The sequence below is a fragment of the Tiliqua scincoides genome, chromosome 4, assembly GCF_035046505.1.
Source record: "Tiliqua scincoides isolate rTilSci1 chromosome 4, rTilSci1.hap2, whole genome shotgun sequence".
Classification (NCBI taxonomy): domain Eukaryota; kingdom Metazoa; phylum Chordata; class Lepidosauria; order Squamata; family Scincidae; genus Tiliqua; species Tiliqua scincoides.
The window spans coordinates 205,352,082-205,378,170 of NC_089824.1; the positions used below are offsets into that span (position 1 = coordinate 205,352,082).

General features: G+C 43.7%; 1 protein-coding gene across 4 annotated transcripts in view; it reads right to left on the minus strand.

Moving 5' to 3' along the window:
* Positions 1 to 12,038: 12,038 nt before the first annotated feature.
* LOC136647966 (ubiquitin-conjugating enzyme E2 variant 1) overlaps positions 12,039 to 26,089 on the minus strand; it is a 78,205-nt gene continuing 64,154 nt past the window's right edge. For 3 of the 4 annotated variants that reach the window (XM_066623876.1, XM_066623873.1, XM_066623874.1), the window contains 3 exons: positions 23,168 to 23,316; positions 16,547 to 16,672; positions 12,039 to 14,045 (listed from right to left, as the gene is read on the minus strand). In XM_066623876.1, the coding sequence (XP_066479973.1) occupies positions 13,899 to 14,045; positions 16,547 to 16,672; positions 23,168 to 23,316 (422 nt within the window). In that variant the 3' untranslated portion in view covers positions 12,039 to 13,898. The remainder of the gene's footprint in view (positions 14,046 to 16,546; positions 16,673 to 23,167; positions 23,317 to 26,089) is intronic. The other variant, XM_066623875.1, reaches the window with a different exon arrangement.

Sequence of the window (26,089 nt, forward strand, 5' to 3'; positions counted from 1 at the left end):
AAGAGATGCTGCTGTTACACCCGTGCCACCAAATACATTTGAAGCATTTTGCTAAAAACTAGAAAAGGAGAACCTGGAGACAGAACCATGAAATATCCAAGTTTTGTGTCTAGTAAAAATAAATTAGCAGATGATAGAAATTAGGGGCCCAATCCTATCCAAATCTCCTGTGCCATTGCTGCTGTGCCAACAGGGCAGGTGTTGCGGTCCTTCGGGGAAAGGCAGTTAAGAAGGCTTCCTCAAGGTCAGGGAATGTTCACTCCCTTATCTTAGGGCTGCATTGAAGCCGCATCAGCACTGGAAAGTTGGATTGGACTGAGCCTGGAAGATTGTTTTATTAGGAAGGTATCCACTGCTGCAATGGAATATATATTTTTAAGTCTGAGAATAGAGGAGGAACAGGATAATGGCTAGGCCAAGAGGCACTAAGTGACAATTTTGTCTGGAAAATATTGACTCAAGACCCAATCCTAACCGCTGGTTAGGCTGGTGCCCAGGGGTGTTGCAAACATGCTGTAAGGCATGCATGCAAAAACTCGGGACCCAGTGGGCTGGCATGTGCACGAGCCTCTGGGGGCCAAATTCAGCCTTCTTGTTCAGGCGGAAGGTAAATTTGTGCCACCAGCAGAATGCCGGCATGGATATCTGGGGAGGGCAAGGGGAGAGCAGAAGGGAGGCGTTCCAGGGAAGGGAAAGAGCAGGCAGCAGGACCCACCTACAGAGGACCCATCAGAATCAGAACCAAAGCATACAGGGAAAGAAGAGATAACCTTTTCCCCAGCCTAGAGCATCTTTACCATGAGAACTGCCACCCCCAACCCTGCAGCTATTTCCCAAAAGCAGCTACAAGTATTTGCAACATATGGGTGCAAACAGCAGCTTTGGTTAAATTTTTGGGAGGGAAACAGCACCAGAGAAAGGGCTAATCCCTACATGCCACAGTCCCATACAGGACCGACCCTCCCACCCCTGCAGCAGCAGTGAAAGGAAACAGCTTCAGTACCACTGCTCTCAATCAGCTTTACTCCCAGTTAAGTGCAGGCTGCACATTTACCTGGAAGTAAATTCTAGTGAAGCCAAAGAGGCTTTAGAGCAAACCTGCTTTGGGGTCAGAGTGTTAGGCTGCTATCTTAAATTTGCTAATTTGGAAATTGGGGCAGATTCAGGGCCTAGGAGAGGGTGGCAAATGGGATTTGTACCCAGGCCCAGGGTCAAAAAGGAGGGGGCCCTGAAAATTCCTGGGATCTTATATTATTCTGTCTCACCTGGACATGTGGAATGCTGGGTGCATGGCTGCTGTTGCCACCAAAAGCCATATGTGGTGGGCCAAGGAATGCATACATGACACTCCTTAACACCATGTCAAATCTGGAAGGAAACTGATCTGTTACAGTCACTTTTTGGCTTGTGGGTCCACTCCCCATGAAGGAGTGTGCAGGAGCTCAGGGACACAGATGCGGGGCTACAGTTGCTGCAGAAGTATGTTTGGTGCATACAGGACACTTTCCATTCCAGTGTGAGCCTAAACACAATGATGCTATTTTTCTGCAATGATTTTCTATGCTTAAAAGATTTTAGAGAGACTTGAGAGCAAGTTTGGTTTCCGATATTATGGTATCTAGCTGCCAATGCTGCATGGGCAAGTAGACCTGGGCTCTTCATTGGGAAGCCCAGTAAACCTGGGCTCCAAAGACATTTCCAGTTGTTGCCACCCTCCTCTGCTCTGTTTTGTTCCCCTGGTTGCCACCCTCCCCCCCACTTTGTTTCATCCCCTCCCGTCCCCCTTTCAGAAGGGGCCCAAAATAAACTTTGTACCCCATGATAGAATTCCTCTTGGAGACCCTGGGCAGATCTACTTGCAAGCATATTTAAGAATAAGTTATGAATCCATTAATTAAGAAGTTCACAATTGCTTGCAACACACACACTAAATAAAACCTAACATGAAAAGACTCATACAGGCAGGGAAACACTTAACAAAATGAGTCCAAAGTGATATTCATATGCTATGCTGTAATCTAAACTATGTTTTGATTTGACTGTATTACCTGAAAAAAGAATACCTTCTTCCCCTGACATCTACCATTATGTTCATTCATTGCCTGTTCCTTTCCAACACAATCAAACAAGACAGGTCCCCTTGATTTCACAGCAGAGTGCAATTTTTGCCAAGCCCATAAAATATTTTGTATTGGCAACCTTCAGTCTCGAAAGACTATGGTATCGCGCTCTGAAAGGTGGTTCTGGCACAGCGTCTAGTGTGGCTGAAAAGGCCAATCTGGGAGTGACAATCCCTTCCACACCAGGAGCAAGTGCAGTCTGTCCCTGGTCTGTCTCCCTGGCTATGGGCCTTCCTTCTTTGCCTCAGACTGTTGGCAAAGTGTCTCTTCAAACTGGGAAAGGCCATGCTGCACAGCCTGCCTCCAAGCAGGCCGCTCAGAGGCCAGGGTTTCCCACCTGTTGAGGTCCATCCCTAAGGCCTTCAGATCCCTCTTGCAGATGTCCCTGTATCTCAGCTGTGGTCTACCTGTAGGGCGCTTTCCTTGCACGAGTTCTCCATGGAGGAGATCCTTTGGGATCCGGCCATCATCCATTCTCACAACATGACCGAGCCAATGCAGGCGTCTCTGTTTCAGCAGTGCATACATGCTAGGGATTCCAGCACGTTCCAGGACTGTGTTGTTAGGAACTTTGTCCTGCCAGGTGATGCCGAGAATGCGTCGGAGGCAGCGCATGTGGAAAGCGTTCAGTTTCCTCTCCTGTTGTGAGCGGAGAGTCCATGACTCGCTGCAGTACAGAAGTGTACTCAGGACGCAAGCTCTGTAGACCTGGATCTTGGTATGTTCCGTCAGCTTCTTGTTGGACCAGACTCTCTTTGTGAGTCTGGAAAACGTGGTAGCTGCTTTACTGATAAAATATTTTAAACAGCAAAAAAGAAAAATGGTGGGGGGGGGGAAGCCACAAATCACATCAAGTTTGATAAAATCCTGCTCTTGCTATCATCATCATCATCAGGCGGAATCGACATACTCTTTTTCAAGGCTCTCAGTGTTCCTTAAAAACACCCTTTTGTAATATTTCATTGTGGTTTGTAGGGAAGCAGGAGATGGCTTTGAGACTCTCATTTGCTGGGAAGCATGACATCGAACCAAGGAAAAGAGCACCCTCAGCCTTCTGGCCTAAATTATCTGCTAACACAAATAATCAAATTCCAGGGACCACACCGGTCTGGCACCACTAAACCAAGGGGGGAGGGTTGGCCCCAGCGTTACATTAGCAGGTGGCAACTCCAGCCTGAACCATGCAAGATACTCCGGTGCAACACAAGTTCTGGATGGGTCTCTAAAGAAGCCAGCATCCCCCACAGTATCGTGGGAAGTTTTTAATGGCTTGCTTCAGGCTAGGCCTCAACAATGTTTATATTAATACTTGCCTGCTGGATAGCCACTCATTTGGGTCTCAGCTGGAAATCTGTCCAGCAGCTGAGAAACATCTGGTCATTAACCTTAGACAACATCTAATCTGGTAGCCCAGGATTGGAGCGCTTCCCAGAGGGAATGGAAGTCTGGCACGGTTTCTGATGGAGATCTCTGCTCTACCACAGTGGGTTCTACAGCATCGACCTCTGCTGAAAAATTCTGTGAGCTTTGTTCTCAAGGGCAGGTGACGTGTCCCATTTGTGTTTCTAGCCATTCATATTATTTTGATCGTTATTTAAAATATTTATATCCTGCTTTCCAACAAATAAGGCCCTCAGGGTAAAATAAATTAAACAAAAGGGACTCACAATCTAAAGTAGACCAAAGAGAGTCATCTGCAACAATCACTTGGTGGGATGCTAGGGACTGAGATAACTAGGGACAGTTTGTTGCTAATCCCCAGTGAAATATCAGAGAACCACCAAGCTGCCTCTTTGTTTGCCCCAAAATTAGGGAGCCTAAGGTTGTTCAGGCTCAGACACACAGAACTAACATAGGATGGTATAGCGCAGTGGTTAAACTTTTTAGCGCCAGGACTCACTTTTTAAAACAACACTCTATCGGGACCCACTTAGATTTACGAGACTTTTAAAAAAGGAAATCTAGAAATATATTTATTTATAAGTAACAACTATCAGAAAATGACTCAAATTTTATCTCTCTTTATTTACACATGCTTGCAAACTGCAAGAACTCAGCTCCTTGCAAGGTTGTTAGCAGCTATCTTGCAAACCTCAGGAGCTGAACTCTTTGCAGGGTAATTAGCAGTTACAGTATCTGATTTTTCAGTAGACTCAGGGCTGGAGACAATTAGTTATCTGATCTTTTCATCACCCTTTGGTGAACTGCCAAAAATCAGGTAGATTTTTGGTAGATCAGGTTGCCAAAAATCGCGACCGAGTTTGGGAACCACTGGTGTAGTACATAGTGTCCAACTTCAACCACACTGAAATTCCCTGAAGTTCACTGGGTGACCTTGGCCTAGTCACTCTCGGTCTATCCTACCTCACAGGGTTGTTGTGATATAATATGGGAAGGAATGGCTCATATGTGCCACCCAGTGTATACCAGACTGAACTACCTGGAAAAAGGGTAGAACAGAAATGTAGTAAGAAATAAAAGCCAGAAGTGCTCTCAGCAATGTATTCAGAAATTATGCATTTCTAGCAAAGCTCTGTTCTTTCACTGGATAAGAATATCCCATGATAGATCTAATTCAATTAGAATATGGAAAGATGACAGATTCTGCTTCTGAAGAAGTGCTCACCTTGAAACACTTAGGACTCTGCTTCTGAATAATTAAGGTGCATGCCCTTATTTTATCCAGTAGTAAGTTACAACGGCCATAAACTGGAGAACCACCACTGAAATATATGACTGACTGGGGTTACAATGATTTTACAGAGGATATGTGGATGCTTCTAAAGAGAGGCCCCCCTCCTCCTGTGTGTGGCACAAATGTGTGATGTCATTTCTCTGAACACAACTTTGTGTTTCTCTACCCACAATTCCTTTCATTGGCTGCTGCTTCATTAAGGGCAGGAAAATTCTAGGCACAATGACATCACACATTTTGAATGACATGGATTAAAGGTCTCTGTATGCAATCATAATCTTCCCTAGCTAATCTTGCAATTTGTTCAAGTAAGTCATTAACTAATAAAGAGGATTCAGCTGACTTCAGAAAAAATCTTGAAGGATAACTCAACTGTATATTAAACTATCTATACCAGTGGTTCTCACACATTTAGCACCGGGACCCACTTTTTAGAAAGAGAATCTGTCAGGATCCACCGGAAGTGATGTCATGACTGGAAGTGACATCATCAAGCAGGAAAACTTTTAACAATCCTAGGTTGCAATCCTACCCACACTTACCCAGGAGTAAGTCCCATTTACTATCATTGTTAAAAGAGTATACATAGTAGCTTGTTAAAAGTACACATCTGTAACATTTCCCCAAATGCAGTCACATACCATGGGAGCATCAAGTCTTATATTAAAAATAAAATACTAAAATGAATGGGGACCCACCTGAAATTGGCTCGTGACCCACTTGGTAGGTCCCGACCCACAGTTTGAGAAACACTGATCTATACATATCTGTTAGTTTGGAGCCCTTATATCGAGAATGTGCCTAATAAAATTAATCCATGATGCACAATTTTACATTCAGATAGTGATTTGGAAAAACTATGAACACTTTTGTGCTGGGATGTTATCAGGAGATTGAGGTGGTATAGGGCTGTTTTTGACAGTCTGTGTCACATCTTGTTCCAGCTTTATGACAAACAGGACTTTTTGTCTTTCCAACAGTTGCCCACGGTCTCTGTTCCACTCTCCTGCATAGCAAACCATGTTTGAAACCTGGAGGAATTTCATAACTTGTCTGACGGTCTGACAAGGCTAATTCAAAGGAGAAAAAAACTCCCGGAAATCTTCAGGTATCCAAAGAATCTTACGCCAAGGTCAACAGGAATAGCCTTTTTGGCCATCCCTCCATCCAGCAGGGAAATGTAATTGGGTCTTTACAATAGCATTACCCAGAATTCACTGTCCAGGTAGACCCAACAAACTACCTTATTAAGTGTGGTTAGATGGCAAGCGCAGGCGAAGTTCGAGTACACATCTTAAGGTACGGCTGATTGGGAGTTTTGGTTCTGTGGGTCTTAGTAGCTGCTACTGTTTGTTGTCACTCTGGTTTGTTTACTGCACTGTTATTTATCAGAAGCTACTGGGAATGACCTGTTGGGGAAGATGATGGCAGGTGTACATGACTCTATAAAGAAATAAAAGCTGTTCTTTAGCTTGGGGCCAATAGAATAAAAAGTGTTACGAGAACTATCAGTGAATTAAAATGGTTTTGAGGCAAGTTACTACCCTCATTCTTAAGTAACTGGTGTTTTAAAATTAAAACACAGTTAAATTATATTTTTTGGCGATTCAACTAACTCAGACTAATTTTAAAGACTAACTTCATAGATGTGCACAAATCTGTGTTTCTCAAGGTGTGTCCTCTGCTGTACCACTTCACGTGGTCCACCTATTTGAAGTACCACTGGAAGTAACTGGCGTTGACATCATTGCCAGTTACTTCTGGGTTGGGAAGTCAGATTTGATGCAATTAACACCACTAAAAGGCTCAGGGTGGACCGGAGGGCTTTCTCGAGCATAGTAAAGCATGCTTTGGAGCTCTTCCTCTGCAAGCTGAGCCTCCTACCACTGTTTGTTGCGTCACATTCCTGGTCTCGCTGCCCAGTGTCAAGTGTCCAGGGGTTTTGTGAGTACCACCAGACAGCACCTCTAGTACCACTGGTGGCACCCGTACAACTTGTTGAGAAACTCTAGCATATATGATCTAAAATTCCACTTGTATAGACACCTTATCACACGGGACTCTGAGATTAAAAACCCAACTTTTAAAATATGGAAGTAGTGTACTCTGACAGCCAAAGGAAGGTTTTAGGTTTTGAATGAGAAAAGGTGCATCAGAATGGGACTGGATCTCACAAAAGGTGAAGACACAGACCAGACCAGACGGGAGAAAGATACGATTTGTTAGTCTGAGAAGCAGCCTTTTTTCTCCTAAAGGGAAAAAACAAATAGCCCCTGCTTGCTCGCTTGCTCTCTCACTGCCTGAAATTGAAGAAGTAAAAGCAATGATGCAATTTACAGGAGCCAAGCTCATTCCTAAAAACAGCAGCACTGAACAGATCTGCTGCATAAGCTGTATTTCACAAGGCAAAGGGGAACGCGGAAAAGACACATTTTCTTTCTTTCTTGCTGTTTTGTGACAGGTAGTATTTCCTGTACAGAATGTTAGATGAGATTAATCTTATCTAACATTCTGCACAGGAAAGGCTACCTGTCTCTCTCTATCCTGAAATCTTTGGAAAGAGAAAAACAAGTTGCAGAGCAACATCTTTTCATGCTGGCAATGCATTCTGCATAAAGAAAGGTGTTGGGCATGCCACATGGTGGTTGAGCTAGAGGGGGCGCAAAGCACTAAGTTTTGCAAGGAGCCTCACCTCAGTATGCAAGCTGCCCTCCCTTTTGGAGCCATTCAGGGCAGGGGTGCAAAACAAAGGCAGATGCCTCCATTTTGCTCCCCTGCCCAGAATGGCTCTGAAGGGGAGGGGCCACTTGCACACTGCAGTGAAGCTCCCTGCAAAACTTAGTGCTTTGCACCCCCCCTCTAGCTACGCCACTAATGACACATAATCCTTTCAGATCTCTGTGGTTCTCTCCTTTGGCCCCCAAAGACCCAAGGACAAATGCCATACTTAGAAAACAAGAGCGACCCCCTCCACCAGTGTGACAGCTCAATACAGATCACGCTACAGTGCCAGCAACAGGTGGCAAGATACAAAAAGAATATCTATGGCACAGCAGACTCTAACCATCCTACACAGGCAGCTGAATGAGTGGCAGAATGGACCGTATCACTTCAAATGTCAGGGGAGCCATTCATTACTCAAATACTGACCTACACTAATGGAAAAGTGGCACAGCTACCAAAGATATACATCATCTCTCTTCTCCCCTACCCTGTGTGTTAGCTTTGCATGTGCAGTGAGATTTATGTGGAGGTGCACTCAAAATTGGAATCCTCCACCTGTTTCTGGTACTGAAATCTGGTACAATTACAGATGGCATCAAAAGTCGACCGGGTGGAGCCCTGGTCAAGGGCCCACTGCCAACTGGATGCTCTCAAGTTCAAAAATTTAGAGTCACATTAGGACTCGTTTATTGTAACTCTGTATGGAAGTTGCATGTAGTTACGTAAATCTAGTCAATGCTCAACTCTCCATTTTAACTGCTCTCTGAGGGATGGAGGGAGGAGGAAATGCCTGCTTGAGTTCTTCCCTTTTCCAGAGGCCAGTGGGAAAAGTGGGGGAAACATCAACTCACTTTCCTGCCAGATCACCACTGTACTGTGCTCTTGTCTCGTGAGCAAACCCTGCCCCCCAGATTAGTGGGATGATGGTAGTTATCCAGCAGGCAAACCCACCTTCCACTCCTCCTGCTGCTGCCAGCTTGTGGTAAGGGTGGGGAAGCACAAAGGCAGGGTGTGGCAAGTGGCAGAATACACATGCATATAGGGACCCCCAAACTAGCCATTGGCCAGGGGACTCAGCACATCTTGGTACTGGCCTTCCAACTAAAGAGACTGAGCTGTGATTCAGAACTTCCTCAGTTAGAATCTTGTTTCCAAAATGAACTCTCACTAGGTGGTCTTCGGCAAGCCACTGCCACTGAGCCTTAACCTCCCCCACCAGCAATATGGGAATATTTACCTAGCAAAGTTGTTGTAAGGACAACACTCAGATAAGTGGAGTGCTTGGCATACACAAAAGCCACTATGTAAGTGTTAAGTATTATTCTTCTCTTGCATACACAGACCAAGCTTCTAATGGCTTTAAATATGCCCCCTTCATGGGGATCCTAAGTCTGAACACTTATAGACTCAGCACACCCACCAAACGGCAATCTCCTTCAGGAACCAGACCACTGATACAAATTGGTAGTGCAGCTAAACTGCAATTAATAGTGCCACGGCCAACTTCCCCTTCTAGAAACGAACAAAGGCCTGAACAGATAGTTATACCTGCCAAAAAGATAAACCCTGCATTGCCCTTATTAAAAAGAGTTAACTAGAAGTCCATTGGTTCTATCAGGAGACAGATCACCCTAATGGGTCCCCTTCCATGGAGGTTATCAGTTGCTCCTCATTCAACCTTCTATGGTAGATCTAGGATTAAGGAAGTCACAATAGGCTCCTCCACCCGCCGATCTCCCTCTTCAGACTGTGTATAGAATACTAATCTAATGTATTATGGTATATGCAATGTGCAGTGGGTCAAATGTACACTATACAACCATATGTCACTCATGGTTTTTATGGCAGCCACAAACTCTCAAGCTACAACAGTAAAGGAGACAACATTGGTATTGAAGTCCCCCAAGACTTACAGTTAGGGGGTCTTTCAACTCTGTCAGGATAGCAGCAAGGAGGGGAGGAGAGCTGAACAGCATATCCTGTCCCTATGCCACAGACACCATATATGTTACAAAGAGCACATTCAGCACTTGTTAACAAGTGCACATTTTTCATTCTAAATTATGGCCAGTTAAGTAAATGGAATGTTTTAATTGACAAAGCAGAATTTGCACTTTTCCCAATGATTTGGGGACAGTGTAGAAATTGTTAAAATGAGAAAATATTAACAAGTGGGTCTGGGAAGCAATTTGCAGCGATAGAAAACTGGAAAGTCTACTGCAGGTTCAATGTAAAGTTCACTAGCACCCTCTACTGGCGACATGCTTAGTTACAAATATAGTCCCATCCAGTTCTGCTACCTCATTAATATGGCCATTTTCAACAAGATAGTATGATTTCATGACAAGCATGTACACAAATGACCCCCACCTCCCACTTAAACTAGGGCAGTGCAAGAGAAAGCATTGTCCTAACCAGACCTGTTCTCACATGCCACTGATCCATATAGGCGAATTATAGTATATCACCACTAGCAATTGATACAGTACCACATCCAATACAGTATTCACTTTAGGGTTGGAGTGACTGTCTAAAATGGGCCTTTGGATGATTGTCCTTTGGATATAGCTGAAAGTTTACAGCCCTCATGGTTGCGAGATCATGCCTGCAGAGATAATTTCTAGTGATCTAGGCAGGGTGATCAGTGTTCTGTACAACACCATCCCCAAATCCCAAAAGCAGAACAAGTTACACAGAACAGTAAAGAACATCATATTAATCTATTTGGACTATTTCTACAATGCTGCTAGAACTCCAGACCAAATGAGAGGCAACATTAAGTGTGACATCAACTATGTAGGGGCTTATTTTCACTTAAAAATGGTAACCCCAAAGAGGCTGAGACCATGGTACCAAGGGCAAGGTAATTTCTTTTACTGTGCTACTTTCTTAACAAAAATCACCCCCAAGCAGCTGTTTAACCCTGAAGGTGCCATTAGGGTTAAGTAGGTGCTAGGATAGATTTTTGACTGGATGATAGCACAAAAACAAATTTAGGGCACAATCCTAACCCTTTATGTCAGCACTTTCCAGCACTGACATAAGGGCAATGTAGCTCTGAGGTAAGGGAACAAACATTCCCTTACTTTGAGGAGGTCTCCATGAGTAACACCCAACTGCAGGATTCAGCTCATGTCCCATTGGTACTGCTATGCCAGTGCTGGAAAGCACTGACATAAGGGGTTAAGATTGCGCCCTTAGTTATGTATTTATAAACCTTACCTCTGTGCACAAGTCTCAATCTAGGCCCTGAGCAGCTGCTATTTTTTTAAATACAAAGCACCTAAGGAAACTGTTCAGAAGGTACAGGTCAGTAGCCAGGTTGCTATTAGCCAATCAGAAAACACTTCTGCTCATTCAGGGGACATCCCCAATTTTTCCTGCTCCTGTCTTCCAGCTGCAGACCCCCCCCCATGCCATTTCAAAGGGTCCCTCAACCCTCAGGAGTGGCCTGCAAGACTGTTGCTGTAAAGGGCAGAGGGGAAAGCCCCATCCAGTGACTGGAATTCTACTTTCAGAAGTCAGATTTCAAGTTAAAGTTTCTCAGTTTGTGAAGGATTCAGTTCTTCCAATTCCCATTTAAGAGCCTTACACATCTAATACAAAATATGCATATCAGGATATTTATACTTGTACTGATAAATATGTAGATACGTGTACTGATAAATATGTAGAAACTGCATGACAGTAATCTAAGAAATATGTACAGAAATAATTGGGTAACATACTACTTAAATAAGGCTGCAATCCTAACCTCACTCTCCTGGGAGTAAGTCCCATTGAACACAATAGGACTTACTTCTGAGTAGACCTGGTTAGGATTGTGCCCTAAATTACTTAATCATCTGCTAGATTAGAATGACCGTATAACCACAAAGCATAAATTGCTTGTGTTTTGCTGATACTTAGCCATATGTACATAGAACATTCACTGTCTCCACTTATCTGACTGTTTGAGTCAGTGCCAGATGAAGGCACACGGTATATTCATAATTTCAACAATTTTGCAAGACATGATCATTGGCACCTTGGTCAGCCTGAACAAGCTGAAGCAGGAAACAACTCTGGCTGAGGCAGTCCTGGATGGACTTTTATCTGGGAACTTCAGGTAACTGGAGGAAAAGTGGGATACTCAATGAAACAAACATCAATAAACAGAAGTAGAAACTACCACTGGGGAACTTCTCCAGCTGTTTTTCTTGTATCTACTGATACAAATGCCTTCCACTCTATCAATCTTAGACACTCCCAGGTATATCCAAATAACAGATCCTACTATTAAAAACAATTTATTAAAATATAGGGTAGGATAACAGCAACTCTGGCAAGTCACAGGGTAAGTTCACCAGCTCCCATGAAATCCATGGAAGGGACATATGGACTGATGAATTCTTCCACAGTTCCCAATAATTTCAATGAGATATGCACCAGGAATTTCCCTGTGCCCCACCTTAGTAGGGATTCCCACTCTAAACACAGAATGCATAAAAGCAGCACCATAATATTAATGCACACTTTTTATTATATTAAAATCAGGCAATGGTCTGATACAATAAAAAGGCTGCTTATGGAATACTGTTATGTTAAATTTTTTTTTAATTACAGAGGATGTTAAATCCTTACAATTAATATTTTCCTCAAAAGAGTTAATGGAAACATCAATTATTTATTGACTTGATAGCTGCTGCTTTTAAACGTGACTTTCTTCTTCTTTTTTTTACACAAACACTGAATTTTTGTTTCATGAAACTTAAAGAGGACACAATAGATTGTTTGCATTTAAGCTTGCATCCATGTTTCAGCAGTCAGTTGTCCAAAACAAGAAGTCCGAAAAGGAAGTGATTTGCCAGGAAGTTTCGCCCATCGTGGTCCCTAACCAGCATTGCCACATCATTCTTTCTGAAGGGCTTCTCCACTCTCCAAAGGGTCAGAACAAAATCCCCTCTCCACAGAGTCGATTTGTCTCTATGTTGGCAGGCTGTTACGGGGCCAAAAGTTACACACACCAATGAACTAACATGATATTCAAGCGGAGGTTGTTACCTTCAGATGGGGGAGCTGGAGTGTTGGATTTTCAAATTTTCTAGGGAGAGATCTTTCCACAATAGTATTTGGCCATTCTTAACAGGCTTACGTGATCCTGGTAAATGACTGCTCTTTTCACCATATCAAAAGCCTATCTAATAACATCAGCCATGGCCAGCTTGGCGGTGTGGAAGCAGAGCCACAGGGCAGGAAGGGAAGGATGCTTGCAAGCAAAACACACTCTTGCTTTCCCAGGCTGGTGAAGATTAAATTCATAGCCCAAACAGACAAACAAAAAAGTTGACAAGCATGAGGCAAAAAAAAAAAACAGAACAAAAACAAAACACCAGGCAGTTTGCCAGTCACTTACCTCTTTTGGCCAAGGGTAAAAGAAAATATCACAGAAGGGGCAAAAAGAAAGCAGCACCCCAACTATGACAGACGGGAGAAAGACTGAAAGACCCCCAGATCTCTCATCCCAAGGCCCACATTATTGGGGAAGGGGTGGTGTAGAAATACAATCTATGCCTTAGCCAAAGATTATGGGGAGAAAGAAGAGCCTGCCCCAAATTACTAGGGCATACCTTAAAAACAGAGAATAAAGACCAACCCCAGAGACATTCAGCATTTTACTAGAGCCTGCACAAAGGGAGGGATGACTGAGGATACCGACAAATCCCATTAGTAGTCCATACAGCCCAGCCGAGAACTGGGAATTGAAACCTTTGGGCACAATCCCCTTGGGAAGTTCACCTGCATAAGGCCTATTGGAATGAAAGAGAACAGGACAAGAACAAAGGATTATCTTGCCCAGTACCAGTTCTTTTCAAGGGGCTTGCACAAGAAAACTTCCCAGTGGATCACGCCCTTCATGTCTACTCTAATAAATAGCCCTGAGTGTCAACTCTATTGCAGACAGACAGAAAGAGAAAAAGAAAGACAGACCGGGGGAGTGGGGGAGGAAGTTATAAACCCAGGCCAAACACACAGCAATGTGATTGTGTGATGTATGCTTTTCACAGTCGAGTTCAATGTGCCACACTGGTCTTGACAGTAATAAATTTAAATAGACTTTTCTTGATACCAGAAGTTCAACTATGTGGACAGTGGTTACACATGACAGCATTATTTGTTATAGCACAACTTATCTTCAAATGGAAAAAAAAAAAATTAGTATCATTTACAGTATCTCAAGAAAGACCTTCCTTTGAATGGGAACTTCCTTTCCAGTACTTGGAGGTCTACAAGATGCATCTAGAAAATTTACTACTGTGGAAAATGAAAAGAGCTTAAATTGAATGAAGGGGCATGATTTTTTTTCCTGTTTGTTTTCATTAATTACTGTAACATTGTCCTTCAGGTGGTTGAGGGAGTTTCATATTTTCTTTAGACATCATTAGACGCCGGAGCTCTTGCAGAACGACTTTGATACTATAAGAATTCTGCCATTTTGCTAGGACTGATATGGCTCTGGGATCCACCTAGAAACAAAATGAAAAAGCACAACCATCAACTTCCTGTATTTTCTTCTTATCATGGAAAAACAAAAGGTGGGTATCCAAAGGACTAAATAACTACAAGTTGCACCACAATATCTGTGGAGAACCGTTCCCAGACCCCCTGAGGATAATGAACCCATGGATACTGAGATTCATGAGTGGGTCCATAGCAGATCCCTGGATGTGACCAGAACTGCCTTCCAGTTGCGTCCAGAGGTGTTCTGGGACATGGGGAGATCACGCATGGCCTCCCTAAGCCTTTGAAGGTCTCCAAGAGGCACTTCCAGGTTCTCAGCAAAGCAGAAGTACCTTTCAGAGGCCTTCTGAGGTGGGGTGGGAGCCCACTAATGGCCTCCCTGAGCTTCAAAACACCTCCAGGTATGACTGGAAGCCACTTCCGGACACATCTGGAGGTCCTCCAGATGCAGGTTTGGAACCCACAGTGGCTCAAATCCACAGGTTCCAAACCTGCAGATAAGGAGGACCCACTGTAGTTCCACATGTTCAAGGGAGCTTTGGATGTGTACATCTTGAATAAAAGTACTTCCACCCAACACAAAAATGTTATATAGCAAATAACTTTTGCAACTACTTTTTGAACTAGTTTTTATTGAAAAGCAGTACATATATAGCATTTAGAATAATAAAGAACAGAGGATTTTCAAAAGGTAGCAGTAGGCTCAGCTGTAAAAGTAAAAAATTCTAACAATACAATCCTATACATCAACGTTTCTCAAACTGTGGGTCGGGATCGACTAGATGGGTTGTGAGCCAATTTCAGGTGGTTTCCCATTCATTTTAATATTTTATTTTTAATATCATTGACTTGATGCTACCATGGTATGTGACTGCATTTAGGGAAATGTTACAGATATGTACTTTTAACTGGCTACTATGGTTACGCTTTTAACGCTGACAGTGAATGAGGCTTACTATTATTATTATTATTATTATTATTATTATTATTATTATTATTATTATTAACAGTATTTAGATACCGCTTTTCAACTAAAGTTCACAAAGCGGTTTACAGAGAAAAATCAAATAACTAAATGGCTCCCTGTCCCAAAAGGGCTCACAATCTAAAAAGATGCAAATGAATACCAGCAGACTGCCACTAGAACAGACAGTGCTCGGGTGACGTGGGCCAGTTACTCTCCCCCTGCTAAAAAAAGGAGCACCCACTTGAAAAAGTGCCTCTTACCCAATTAGCAGGGCTTACTAACGGCTATATGTGGATAGGATTGCAGCCTTTGGGATGTTTGGGGTATTTTTTAAAAACATATAAACAAATGCTTGAGAGGGTTAGGAGGGTGATTATTTTAAACAATTTTTTAAACTTATACTTATTGTAAACCATTAATTGATTTATTTGATTTTTGTAATACGAGGGTGTGCTAAAACTTTTCCTGCTTGATGATGTCACTTCTGGTTATTACATCACTTCCAGGGTAATGACATCATTTCTGGTGGGTCCTGACAGGTTGTCATTCTAAAAAGTGGGTCCCAGTTTGAGAACCATTGCTATACATGTTTCCTTGGATGTAAGTGCCACTGTGTTCAACGGGGCTTATTTGCAGGTAAATGGGTATAGGATTGTAGCCTTAGATTCCAACCCTATGCTCGGCAGCACAGCTCCGTGCTGCCATTGCGGGGCTGCTTACCTTACTCAGGGGAAGGGGATGAAAGCTCCTGAGGTGCCTCCCGTGGTAGCCCAGGGCGCACAGGATCTGGTGGCAGCCGTTCTCGGTGCTGCCGAGGTTGGGTGCCCTGGGCAGCTCAGGATTGGGCTGCCCGTCCACAAAACTCAAGAGTTAAGAATCAGAGATGTCAAGTCATTAGGAATACCTAAAGTAGTTTTTTGGATGATGGGCTACACCAGTAAGTTGATTTACTAAACTGATTTACTAAAACGTTCATTGATTAATCAGCTGAGGTCAGTTTGAATTGGTGGAGCTGAAAAGTTAAAATAAATATTTCTTCATACAATTTTGGTTCTGGGATGTTACTATAATAGGGTGTTTAAAAAAATTTTAAAGTGGCTTTTCCTTCTGTCAATACCTTTTGTTTAAGTAAACTGCAAATTTTTCATAATTTCAAAGAGTACCTATACTGAAGTTTGGGTAACATGCAAACTTAAATCTTGGTCAATTGAAATATTTTTATTCAACTAAGGACACAATCCTAACCAGGTCTACTCAGAAGTAAGTCCTATTTTGTTCAATGGGGCTTACTCTCAGGAAAGTGCGGTTAGGATTGCAGCCTAAAATATGCTTTCCACAGCTCCTTAAAATTAAAATTTATTTTTGTGTTACATTCAGAGTTGTGTTCTATTACAGTCATAGAAAATTTGCAAGGAAGATTTAAAAAAGCAAACGGTATGCCTAAGTCCATATGAGATCCTTTATATCATTCTCTCCTGAAAACTGAAAAGGAGGAAAAAGAAACCTGATAATTTTAAAAATGAGAAAAAAGCAACTTACCACTCCGTTAGAACTATTTACTCCATTCATATTAATTTTTGTTACAAATCTTACAAACGGAGGCGCTTCTGGATATTTAGGCCCACATTCTACTTTAAGGCTGTATATTCTGTTCTCATAAATTGTCTGAAAGAGATGTTTCTGTATTAGGAGATGTAAGGAGAGGGAAAACCACACCCAAGTGATCCACAGAGACGTCAGTTCTATTAGCAAAGCTATTCACTATTAGGCACGCACACACATTGCACATCTGGCAATATAATAGAAAGTTCTAGCGAAACAGATGGACATGTGTGACAAATGGGGCTGCTAAACATATCTGATTTATCTCTAAGTAACAGACTACTTTCTTTCCTCTCCTTAACCAATCATTAAATCCACTGTACAAAGCCCCACTTACTTCTGAATCAAATTTTGTTCATTTTTGTTGATGACCAGGTGTCACAGCATGTAGGGGTCCAGATGTCTGTGGGGGGAGCTGCAAGTTGGCACGCCACCAAATTATTGCTTAAATTCAAAAGATCCAGAATTGGTGGGGAAGAACTGCAAGTGCTCTCTCTCTCTCACGCAAACACATACACCAGGGAAAAATTGAGACTAAGCCCATCCAAGGGAGCACAAAAAGGGCAAGTCAGGTATGTAAAAGTTTGTATTAGATGCACCTTGAGTGCAAAACATTGATTTAAAAATTAAATTTGTTTTATCTTCCTTGGGAAGCTGACTTGCAGACATGGCAGACCATTGGTGCATCTATGTAAGTAGAATCTGACCCCAGTATTCACGGATCCAGCATCCACACGTGATTCACTGTGGATGAAGCAAATACCAGGGTCCAAACTTCACTGGCTTTAAAAAAACAAAAAGTGCACTGAAATCGTGTTTCCTATCTTTGAGCAGCCAAACTGAACCGCTTACCAGCCTCTAGAGCAGGGGTGTCACACATAAGGCCTGGGGGGGGGCTGGATGCGGGCTGCTGAAGCTTTCATCTGGCCCTCGAGCTCTCAGCTGCTGAGCAGTGCTGAGGTAGCATTGCTGAAAGGGCAGCCTGCATGATAACTGGGCTCTCCCATATCTTAGAATATGATCAAGATTTGCATATTTTCTCTTCTGTTATTTGGAGCCAATGAGTTACTAAGTGAGAAAAAAATGCTTATTTCTGGTTATGACTTGTTTAATGACATCACTTCCTGAATATTGACATTATCTCCGGCCCTCAGCAGGCATCATGAATTCTATTTGGCCCGCAGTATGAAATGAGTTTTACACCCCTGCTCTAAGAGCTCTTTTTAGTACTGAAAGACCTACTTCTGGGTCGTACTGAATGAACCTGAGAGAGGAACCTCAGTGTGACACAGAAGTGGGCCTCTGTTCTAAAAAGAGCTCTAGAGTGTGTAAAACAGCATGGTTTGGTCGTGCAAAGATAAGAAATGTTATTCTGGCACATTTTTTATGTTTTTAAAGCCAGTTAAATTTGGTCTCTGGTATCTGCAGATTCCAGTATTCTCAGGGAGCTCTGGAATGGAACATTGTCAATGCAGGCTGATAGTTGCTCTCCAGGGTTGTTGGACAGGAATTTTTTTCTATTGTATATGGAGATGCCCAGGATTGAACCAGGGGCCTTCTGCATGCAAACAAGATGCCATAGCACTTCCCCCTTGTTACATTTCTCCCAAGAGCTCAGATAGGTTCACATATGAACAATTTGAAAGTAAATCTAATGAGAAGAAGCCTTATTAGCTTGCAACTGATTTTAAGAAAGACATCAAGAAGCAAGTCAATCTCAAGCAAGTCAGTCTCAAAGATTGTGACATTTATGTAGTTTCCACAAAAGTGACATTTATGTAGTTTCCACAAAAGCTTTTGGAAAATTTTTAAAAATAAAATTTAATAAGGAAACTCTTGCAATTTTGCCACTATGGGATATAAGAATGGAAGTTGAAAGAGTGGACACCCAAGCAAGGTGTGCCTGTGTGTGTGTACTGTATTGTTTAGCATTCGTCCTGGAGGCCAAATTTAGGCTATTAGGTAGGAAGCTGAAAGCCAGGACCTCAAAGGTAGCGTTCTCTGAAGTGCTACCTGTTCCACGCGCAGGGCCAGCTAGGCAGGCGGAGATCAGGGGTCTCAATGCGTGGATGAGACGGTGGTGTAGGGAGGAGGGGTTTAGATTCGTTAGGCACTGGGGAATGTTTTGGGACAAGCGGGGCCTGTACAAGAGGGACGGGCTCCACTTGAACCAGAATGGAACCAGACTGCTGGCGCATAACATTAAAAAGGTGGCAGAGCAGCTTTTAAACTGATCTCTGGGGGAAGGCCGACAGGAGCCGAGGTGCATCCGGTTCGGATGGGGAGGTTAGAGAACAACAAGACAAAGGCAGAGTAGAAGAAGAAATTGGGAAAGGTAGCATGATGGGATGTGATAGACGGTTTGGCACAATGAGAGGATGCGGCGACAAAGGAGCTAACAAGCAGCCCATCCTGGGGCATTCCGTGTACAAATGCTTTTATGCGAATGCCCGAAGTCTACGAGCAAAGGTGGGAGAACTGGAATGTCTGGTGACTAGGGAAAACACTGACATAGTGGACATAACGGAAACCTGGTGGAATGCGGAGAATCAGTGGGATACCGCAATCCCGGGCTATAAACTCTACAGGAGGGACAGGCAGGGGCGTGTTGGCGGTGGGGTGGCCGTTTAAGTTAAGGAAGGGATAGAATCCAGCAAAGTAGAGATTGAAGGTGGGTCCGACTCCACCGTAGAATCTCTGTGGGTTAAATTACCAGGCTTGTGCAGCGATGTAATACTGGGGGGCGTGCTATCATCCTCCAGACCAGAAATCGGATGGGGACCTTGAAATAAGGAAACAGATCAGGGAGGTGACAAGGAGGGACAGGGTTGTAATCATGGGGGACTTCAATTATCCTCATATTGACTGGGTCAATTTGTGTTCTGGTCACGATAAGGAGACCGGATTTCTTGATGTGCTAAATGACTGTGGCTTAGAGCAGCTAGTCACGGATCCCACCAGAGGGCAGGTGACTCTGGACTTAATATTGTGCAGTACGCAGGACCTGGTTAGAGATGTAAATGTTACTGAGCCATTGGGGAACAGTGATCATGCTGCGATTCGTTTTGACGTGCACGTTGGGGGAAGAATACCAGGCAAATCTCTAACAAAAACCCTTGACTTCCGACGGGTGGACTTCCCTCAAATGAGGAGGCTGGTTAGAAGGAGGTTGAAAGGGAGGGTAAAAAGAGTCCAATCTCTCCAGAGTGCATGGAGGCTGCTTAAAACAACAGTAATAGAGGCCCAGCAGAGGTGTATACCGCAAAGAAAGAAGGGTTCCACCAAATCCAGGAGGGTGCCCGCATGGCTAACCAGCCAAGTTAGAGAGGATGTGAAGGGCAAGGAAGCTTCCTTCCGTAAATGGAAGTCTTGCCCTAATGAGGAGAATAAAAAGGAACATAAACTTTGGCAAAAGAAATGTAAGAAGGTGATACGGGAGGCCAAGCGAGACTATGAGGAACGCATGGCCAGCAACATTAAGGGGAATAATAAAAGCTTCTTCAAATATGTTAGAAGCAGGAAACCCGCCAGAGAAGCGGTTGGCCCTCTGGATGGTGAGGGAGGGAAAGGGGAGATAAAAGGAGACTTAGAGATGGCAGAGAAATTAAATGAGTTCTTTGCATCTGTCTTCACGGCAGAAGACCTCGGGCAGATACCGCTGCCCGAACGGCCCCTCCTGACCGAGGAGTTAAGTCAGATAGAGGTTAAAAGAGAAGATGTTTCAGACCTCATTGATAAATTAAAGATCAATAAGTCACCAGGCCCTGATGGCATCCACCCAAGAGTTATTAAGGAATTGAAGAATGAAGTTGCAGATCTCTTGACTAAGGTATGCAACTTGTCCCTCAAAACAGCCACGGTGCCAGAAGATTGGAGGATAGCAAATGTCATGCCTATCTTTAAAAAGGGAAAGAGGGGGGACCCGGGAAACTATAGGCCGGTCAGCCTAACATCCATACCGGGTAAGATGGTGGAATGCCTCATCAAAGATAAGATCTCAAAACACATAGACGAACAGGCCTTGCTGAGGGAGAGTCAGCATGGCTTCTGTAAGGGTAAGTCTTGCCTCACGAACCTTATAGAATTCTTTGAAAAGGTCAACAGGCATGTGGATGCGGGAGAACCCGTGGACATTATATATCTGGACTTTCAGAAGGCGTTCGACACGGTCCCTCACCAAAGGCTATTGAAAAAACTCCACAGTCAGGGAATTAGAGGACAGGTCCTCTCATGGATTGAGAACTGGTTGGAGGCCAGGAAGCAGAGAGTGGGTGTCAATGGGCAATTTTCACAATGGAGAGACGTGAAAAGCGGTGTGCCCCAAGGATCTGTCTTGGGACCGGTGCTTTTCAACCTCTTCATAAATGACCTGGAGACAGGGTTGAGCAGTGAGGTGGCTAAGTTTGCAGACGACACCAAACTTTTCCAAGTGGTGAAGACCAGAAGCGATTGTGAGGAGCTCCAGAAAGATCTCTCCAGACTGGCAGAATGGGTAGCAAAATGACAGATGCGTTTCAATGTCAGTTAAGTGTAAAGTCATGCACATTGGGGCAAAAAATCAAAACTTTAGATATAGGCTGATGGGTTCTGAGCTGTCTGTGACAGATCAGGAGAGAAATCTTGGGGTGGTGGTGGACAGGTCGATGAAAGTGTCGACCCAATGTGCGGCGGCAGTGAAGAAGGCCAATTCTATGCTTGGGATCATTAGGAAGGGTATTGAGAACAAAATGGCTAATATTATAATGCCGTTGTACAAATCTATGGTTAGGCCACACCTGGAGTATTGTGTCCAGTTCTGGTCGCCACATCTCAAAAAAGACATAGTGGAAATGGAAAAGGTGCAAAAGAGAGCGACTAAGATGATTATGGGGCTGGGGCACCTTCCTTATGAGGAAAGGCTACGGCGTTTGGGCCTCTTCAGCCTAGAAAAGAGACGCCTGAGGGGGGACATGATTGAGACATACAAAATTATGCAGGGGATGGACAGAGTGGATAGGGAGATGCTCTTTACACTCTCACATAACACCAGAACCAGGGGACATGCACTAAAATTGAGTGTTGGGCGGGTTAGGATAGACAAAAGAAAATATTTCTTTACTCAGCCTGTGGTCGGTCTGTGGAACTCCTTGCCACAGGATGTGGTGCTGGCGTCTAGCCTAGACGCTTTTAAAAGGGGATTGGACAAGTTTCTGGAGGAAAAATCCATTACGGGGTACAAGCCGTGATATGTGCAACCTCCTGATTTTTGAAATGGGCTATGTCAGAAGGCCAGATGCAAGGGAGGGCACCAGGATGAGGTCTCTTGTTATCTGGTGTGCTCCCTGGGGCATTTGGTGGGCCGCTGTGAGATACAGGAAGCTGGACTAGATGGGCCTATGGCCTGATCCAGTGGGGCTGTTCTTATGTCGGGCGGCTGGCTTGTGTGTACGTAGTATGTCTGAGATGAATGACCATGGCTCAGAGCATTGTGCGCATGATAATGAACGAATTCTATGAGTGTGAGGTTATGTGACAACACAGTAGTTTAAAGAAAGAGATAGGTGTTTCGAATGATCTGAACTCATGTAACACCTCCTACATGAAAAAATCCCAATCAATGATTGAAACTTAGCCAAATGACTAACTGAATAAGCAAGAAGCTTGAACTACCCATTTCCTGTGAGTCTCAGGTGCTATAATATTCTAGAAACTGTACAAACAGAGTCAGGAAGATCGGTGCTGAAACTCAGGCTATTTTATATCAAACAGCTCAAGTTTGAGGTAGGGTTGACCTTTAATTTATATTGGGCCCAGTTAGTCCTGTCAGCAGCCCAAAAGTTTTCCAAATGCCAAAATGCATTGGCTTTAACAGTGAAATTACAGTTTTAATCCAGCCTTTCCTAAACTGTGGGTCACAACCCTCTGGTGGTTTGTGAGCCCATGCAAGGTAGATAACAGACTGGGCCCTTCCACTTGCCCTTGCGCCTGTTCCAGAGATACTGGGTGGCCCTGGAGGCTTCTTCTGGGTTGCGCTGGGCTGTTGAACCATGCTACTGGCCTCCGCAGGCCTCAGAATGGCCTCAAAAAGCCACTTCCAGTTTTTAGAGACAACTTCTGGTTTGACTTCAAAAACCAAAAGCGGCTTTTGAAGGTTTCTGAGGGCCATTCTCAGGTCCGCAGAGGTCAGTAGAGTGGGTTGTCAGCCTGGTGCAACCTGGAAGAAGCCTCTCTGGCACCACCAGGAGTGTTGTAACCCACTGCAATGGGTGAGGTGGGTTGCAGTACTGATAAGACAGGAACTGTTGGTTTTAATCTATAACTGATATATTGTTGCACCATGCACCATTAGACAGAAGAGAAAAAGAGAGAGACAGGTTTTCTGAATAAAATGTCACACAAAACATTCTGTACTATATATCTTGCACTATATGATCACCACCTACACATACATACAAAAATCGCAAACACAAAGACCAACAAATTATCACTTACTAACAAAAAAAAATATACAAAAAAATTTGTAAGAAAAACATGAGTTTATAAGACAGTAGGTTTTCATATTTTTAAACTGATACTTACTCTTGGAGGCCCAATAATCATGCCTGTCCATCTTGTAAGTGTCATATCTTCATCATCTTCAAGACCCCAGCTAACCGTCCCATCTCCAACTCCCTTCTGGCCTTCTTCAAGTTCTTCCAACAATCGAAAATTACGAGGAACTTTTACTCCTAAAAACAATTCAGAAAGAAGAACTGAGTTAAGAACACCTGGAAAGGAGCAAAACAAAATTAGATAACTGGACTGGTGCTGTTGATAATTTTTTCCAAACAATTTAATACTTAAAAGTGAGACTTTTTCACAATTAGAAGGAGCAGTTAAGATTAATCAATACTAATATGAGCAGGAATGTACACCTATCCCAGTTAGAGCAAGCAGTAAAGGAAGAAGCTACAGTGCGGTTTCCAAGCTAACACCAATATCGGACAACAATATGGAGAGAAGTGAATCCTTCCAGAATTTAGAAAACACTGCAGCAGAACCAAATTATGCTAGCACTTTGAGGTTACTGTCATATCCTTGAAAATCATACGCTACAGCAAGTGTGTATGCTATAAGACTGCTGGCTAACTGTAAGCGTCCTGGGAAATCTTAAGTATCCATTGTTTGTGGCTCTTTTTCATGGAAACGGAGAGCCCTTCCCACCAACCCAAGGCGGTGGGAGTGGGAGTGAGGATAGAAGTATGCCTTTGTCTGTACCGTTCCTCCTCTCCCTGGTTTCAAAGGCTCACAGTAGAGCTGACCCCAGTTTATCCAGCCTAGGGCAACCAAGCCTCAACCAGTCCCTTCCCACCAACCCAATGGTGAGCCCAATGGGTGAGCCCTTCCCACCAACCCAAGGCAGTGGGAGTGGGACTGAGGGTAGAAGTAAGCCTTTGTCTGTACCGTTCCTCCTCTCCCTGGTTTCAAAGGCTCACAGTAGAGCTGACCCCAGTTTATCCAGCCTAGGGCAACCAAGCCTCAACCAGTCAACCATGCTAGATGGTCCACTTGCATTCAAGATTTCCTTCATGTGCCAGCAAGCTCAAAGAGCTGTTGTATGCTGTTGCCACTAAGGGGAAAGAAAAAGGTAAAAACAAAGACGGAGGTGTCTGGTGGTACAGTGAGAGAATAAAGGTGTATGCGTGCAGATGGAAGGGTTAATTACAGATATTTTTTCCTTTGCTCTCCAGGTTTAAATTATAATAAAAATGCCTTTTGCAGTTAACATATCAATGTAATCCTACTGAGTAAATGAAAGTGCAGTTGTCAGAGTGATTGCAGTTGGGCACCCCACTGTGGTGGGAATCCAGTTCAAAAGATAGTAACCATTCAATTATGTAGAAACAAAACCAACTGTGTAGAAACAAAACCATAGGAAAAAAGAGAGAGACTACACAGGCTTCCCAGAAAGTGTATGAACCTGTCTTATGCATATTTCACAAGAACCTTTACTCAGTCCAATAACCATTTTGCATCACATAATAAATAGTAGCAGATGTTATATGATGAGCTTTCCTGTACTAATGTGTTGGCATATACAGTGGACCCTATTTATCTGCAAGTATAAACAGGGGTGCCCTGTTGATTTGACTCAATAGGGGTGTCGACTACTGGCTGGAGGGCATGTCTGGAAGGCCTTCTGAAGCCTAGGGAGGCTGTGTATGGCCTCTCCACGCCTCAGAAAGCCTCTTAGAGGCACTCAGGAGGCACTTCTGGTTTTTGGTGAGAAAAAAAGGTTTTTTTTTTAATTAACCTTCCATTTGCCTCCAGGTTGCCCACCACCACCAGTGCATGCATGCTATAGCATGGCAGGAGTTAAGATTGGGCCCAAAATTTCTCATAAAACCATAGCTCTCCAACAGTGACTAGTGTAGAAACTTGATGAAATTGCCACATACTTGAATTATGGTCCAAAACGGATGAGTGTAGTAAGAAACAAAAGGTTAGCTTACATTATTAGTCAATTTAACTTTCAGAAAAAAATATATTCCAACAGAAACTCAAAAGTACATTAAATATTCCAACAAGAAAAGCTAAAGTCTGATTAGCACCTACTATAGCTACCAGATTGAAACTACTGAATTTTTATTTCAGTTATGCTATGAAACCGAGCTGCTCCTCCGAGCAGGTCCTCCAAGCTGCTCGCAGCAAAGTCCAGCAGGCTGCCAGGAGATGTGCTAACGACTACTGGCTCCAGCTCTGTTCCGAGATACAGATAGCAGCTGACACGGGCAACATCAAGGGGATGTATGATGGTATCAAGCAGGCCTTAGGTCCAACACAGAAGAAAATTGCCCCTCTGAAGTCTGCCACAGGCGAGGTCATCCAGGATCGGGCGCAGCAGATGGAACGCTGGGTGCAGCACTACTCTGAGCTATATTCCAGAGATAATGTAGTCACTGAAGAAGCGCTGAACAACATTGAGCGTCTGCCTGTGTTGGAGGAGCTTGACAGTGAACCAACCCTAGAAAAACTTCACGTGGCCCTGGACTCCCTTGCCTTTGGCAAGGCACCAGGAAAAGACAGCATCCCTGCTGAAGTCCTAAAGTGCTGTAAAGAAATCATCGTCACTGAACTGCATGAAATCCTCTGTCTCTGCTGGAGAGAAGGTGGGGTACCTCAAGACATGAGGGATGCAAACATCATCATACTGTACAAGAACAAAGGTGACAGGGGTGACTGCAACAACTACCGTGGCATCTCTCTCCTTAGCGTTGTAGGAAAGTTGTTTGCCTGAGTTGCACTAAAAAGGCTCCAGGTACTTGCAGAGAGCGTCTATCCAGAATCGCAGTGTGGATTCCGAGCCAACAGGTCCACCACTGATATGGTATTCTCCCTTAGACAACTGCAGGAAAAATGCAGGGAACAATGAACGCCACTCTTTATAGCCTTCATAGATCTCACAAAGGCTTTCGACCTGGTCAGCAGGGACGGCCTCTTCAAGATTCTCCCCAAGATCGG